A 3,760-nucleotide genomic window follows, 5' to 3' on the forward strand; every position below is an offset into this window, starting at 1 on the left:
GAACGGAGAGAGGAACCCATGATTAATCAAGTTAAATTGAACCTAGTAAAAATATGATGATTACAAGCTCTTTGTTATTAGGCTATACTATCAATAACTATATACTAAAAGACACACCAGCAATGACACGTGTCGATTTTTGGTGTGTTCTTAGTATATCTTTTTTTTAATAATTAATTACTAAATTTTATTTACGGATGTTATTTTAAAAAAAAAAAAATTATTTTTGTCAACTATATAAACGAGCAATAATATTTACCATTTTTATGTTGATACTCAATTAATTACGGAATAATAAGGAAATATATAATCTTTTTCAAGAAGATGTATTTTTGGTGGAATATTTTTTAAGAATATGATCTTGATCAAATATTCCATGTTACTTCAATTTTTATTTTATGCTATAATTAAATTAATCTGTCAAAAGTAATTAAAATAACGTACCGTGCACGGCACGGTTATTAATATGCATAAACATAAGAAAAACTTTATACATAGGCAGTTGATTTTATTACAACTTATAAGAAAAACTTTATACATAGGTAGTTTTTTAATTTATTGCAACTTATAGCATTGAGCTCCAATTGATGCATCAAGTGTAAGCTCCATACCAAACTTCTTCTGTGTACTGAGCCAATGACAATCATCAAACAAGCATTTACGTTCGTCAGTTGGTTGGGCCACATCTACTGGGCTCAGGAACTTGGGCCCCCATGCAGGAGTTCCATCCTCAAATGAATTATGGGTCAGCCTCCGAATATTCGACCCATCCACATTTGCAATGAATATCTCCCCATAAGGCTGATAATGATGTGGGTTTGAGATGGGCTCAGCTGATACTGCAGCATAATCTGAAGTAAACACAATGCTCTTCCCATTTGGGCTAAACCACGGATGATTCGCGCGCCCACCCGATCCACTTTGGATCACCTTATGGAGCCCCGTTCCATTCGGGTGGATCATGAATATTTCGAAGCTTCCACTACCCGGGTTCTCACGATCGGTTGCAAACGCGATCCATTCCCCATCGGGTGACCAATTGCACATAGTGTCGGTCCATGGACCCTTTGTTAGCCTATGGATACCACCCGTCTCACCTTCCTCGGCGTCCATGATGTAAAGATTCTTATAACCCGATCTGCCTGACCTAAACACGATCCATTTACCATCAGGTGATGGTGATGGGAATGCATTGTTTTCACCTCCATGGGTTAACTTTTTATAGCTCAAATCATTATCATCCACGTTAATTGAAATAATATCAACTTTAGTCCTTTCAGATGCAAAGTTTGGACCAACACTAGTATAAACCACACCTTTTCTTACCGGGTCCCAAGCAGTTGTAAAAGCCATTCCCTTATGAACCAACCTTTTATTCGACCCATCATGATTCACAACATAGAGAAATCCATCATCCAAATCAGCCAAATAAGCAATTCGATCACCCGTGGGGGAGAAAGATGGAAATGACCCGTCAACCCGAAATATAGAGACATCGGGTACCGGATGCTTAATATTTTCAAGTAGAAGAATTTGATCCCCGCCTGTTTCCTTCTCTCCATTCCCCCCACCCTTACACTTATGGTACCCTACTCGGGTTCCATCGGCTGATAAAAACGGGTTATAGTGGTGGTTTTTGGGCGAAACGGGCCGGGTCACATCCTTAAACACCTTATTCTTAAGATCAAACACCTCAATATGTCTATAATTAGATTGAGGTCTTCTAGTAGCTACAACAATAAATTCATCATTACCCGGTGAAGTAGCCGGAGTGAAAGCATGCAAACCCGGTGGAGTGACCCGCTCCACCACCACCACCTCCGTCTCAACTCCACCAACTCGTGGAAGACTCGCCTTGTAAACACTCCACCACCCATCATTCTCATCCCTCCTATGAAAAAAAATCGTATGATCATCAACCCAACTCGGCCACCCACCGTGCTCAACAACCTTGACCCGGCCCGACCCGTCTCGAGTCAAAAACACATAAATATCGGTACCAAGCTCCTCCACCTCCCCACCCCACCCTTTCTCACCATACGAAGCCACGGCCGTGTAAGTCCCCGAAGGCGACACCGCGGGGCTAAAGTCCGCCACCCCAACCGGTGTCAACCTTCGAGTTTTACCACTAAAAATATTCATTGAATACACTGCTGCCCAACTAGTCCTAGGCACACCCGAATTCTCATGAGTCGACACGTAAACCAACTCTTTCCCAACTAAACTCGGGCTATCCTTCATCGAAACCCTCGACCTAGTTCCCTCTATTAAAGGAACTCGTACTCGATCTCGATCACCCGCCTCGAGCGCGAACCTAAACCCGGGCCGAGTCCCTGAATCATCAGCAACATGAACAGAGTCAAGGAAAATACTGGAGGTCCCGTTTCTTTCGGTGACGTATATGATCTGGAGAGTAGAAGATGAAGTGGGTTGATTTAAGAGAGAGAAAATGGAGGATGAATTAATGGGGAAATGGCCATTAAAATTGACTGAAACTCCATCAGTGAGTTTGAGCTCTTGATGATTGGAAGAAATTGATGGTGGAGATTGAGTTATGCTAATTGGTAAAGTGTAGATGTCGAATTTGTACCTTGATCTTCCTAGTGTTGTAAAAATTATGGATGATTTTGGGGAAGATGATGAAAATTTGCAAAAATTGATGAGAAATAATAATATGATGAAATTAAAAATTGGGTAGTTCATATTTTATGCAAATTTGAAGGTTGATAATTTTATAATTGTAGAGTTTATTGTACTGAGCTAATTGATAAATTAATAACTTTAGTAAAATGTTTCGGTTTTACAGAAAACAGGCGATTTTCAGGGTTTTTCTTGTTTTTTCCCCCAAATTTATGATAGAATAATAGCGTAAATATATGTGGATATCATGTTGAATTGTTGATAAGGTTGGTTCTTTATTAGTGAACATTAGTATGACACTTAGAATCTTAGATAGTGATGTATCTTTTATTTTTGTATTAATAGTACTAGAATTTTCTTGTAATGGAGATTGATTTGAATCATAACTTATACATACGTAGTAGTATATGGACTTTGAGCAAGGAGCCAAGGATGATGATAACAATAGTTATATACTTATATTTCTTTTGTATTTTAATGTTTGCCTTATTTGTTTGTTTGTTTAAGTTAATTCGACCTTATTTTTGGTTGTAGGAAATCATAACTTTACTCTCGTATTAATTATGGAATTACTTGGCCTCATTATTTTTCTCTTGTATCAATTATTTACATGAATCATTATGGAATACAAATAAAATTATTCTTATAAAACAAACAAAAAGAGATGAAATTTAGGTGGAGTTAAGGTAGGCTATGGTCTCATTCATTATGATTCAATTTGAAAATTAATTTTGTGTAGAGTAAATTTCATTTACTCCTTCCGATCCTTTATAATTCAAATGTTTAAATTTTTTTTTTTCACTGGTCACAATTATTTTTTTAGGAATATGACTTTTGGTTTGTAGTTGTCCAAATTTTTTTAGAAAGATTTGTGAAATCTTTTTATTTTAATAAATTAATTAGGGAAATTCTCAATGGTGCTCTTAAGGTTTCTTTTATTCTCAATGGTAAACACTAAAAAAATAAATTATCAATGGTAATCTATAATTTGTAAAACTAATTCAGTGGTAACATTAGTTAAGCATTTTAAAGAAATATTAACCATGGTTAATGTTTTAAAAGGGGGGGAGGGGGGAAGAGAAATGTCTAAAATACCCTTATTTAAAAATAAAATAAAAAT

General features: G+C 36.7%; 1 protein-coding gene across 1 annotated transcript; it reads right to left on the reverse strand.

The window, feature by feature from the left end:
- Nucleotides 1-427: 427 nt before the first annotated feature.
- On the reverse strand, nucleotides 428-3,041 carry LOC110717687. Its single transcript, XM_021896450.1, has one exon. It carries the CDS (start codon nucleotides 2,701-2,703, stop codon nucleotides 556-558), a length of 2,148 nt encoding a protein of 715 aa, XP_021752142.1. The 5' UTR covers nucleotides 2,704-3,041; the 3' UTR covers nucleotides 428-555.
- Nucleotides 3,042-3,760: the final 719 nt, after the last annotated feature.

This window comes from Chenopodium quinoa, unplaced genomic scaffold, assembly GCF_001683475.1.
Source record: "Chenopodium quinoa cultivar QQ74 unplaced genomic scaffold, ASM168347v1, whole genome shotgun sequence".
In the NCBI taxonomy this organism is placed as follows: domain Eukaryota; kingdom Viridiplantae; phylum Streptophyta; class Magnoliopsida; order Caryophyllales; family Amaranthaceae; genus Chenopodium; species Chenopodium quinoa.

Excerpts from the sequence above, each read along its gene's own strand:
- LOC110717687 (XM_021896450.1), bottom strand. The coding sequence starts at position 2,703 with ATGAACTACCCAATTTTTAATTTCATCATATTATTATTTCTCATCAAT.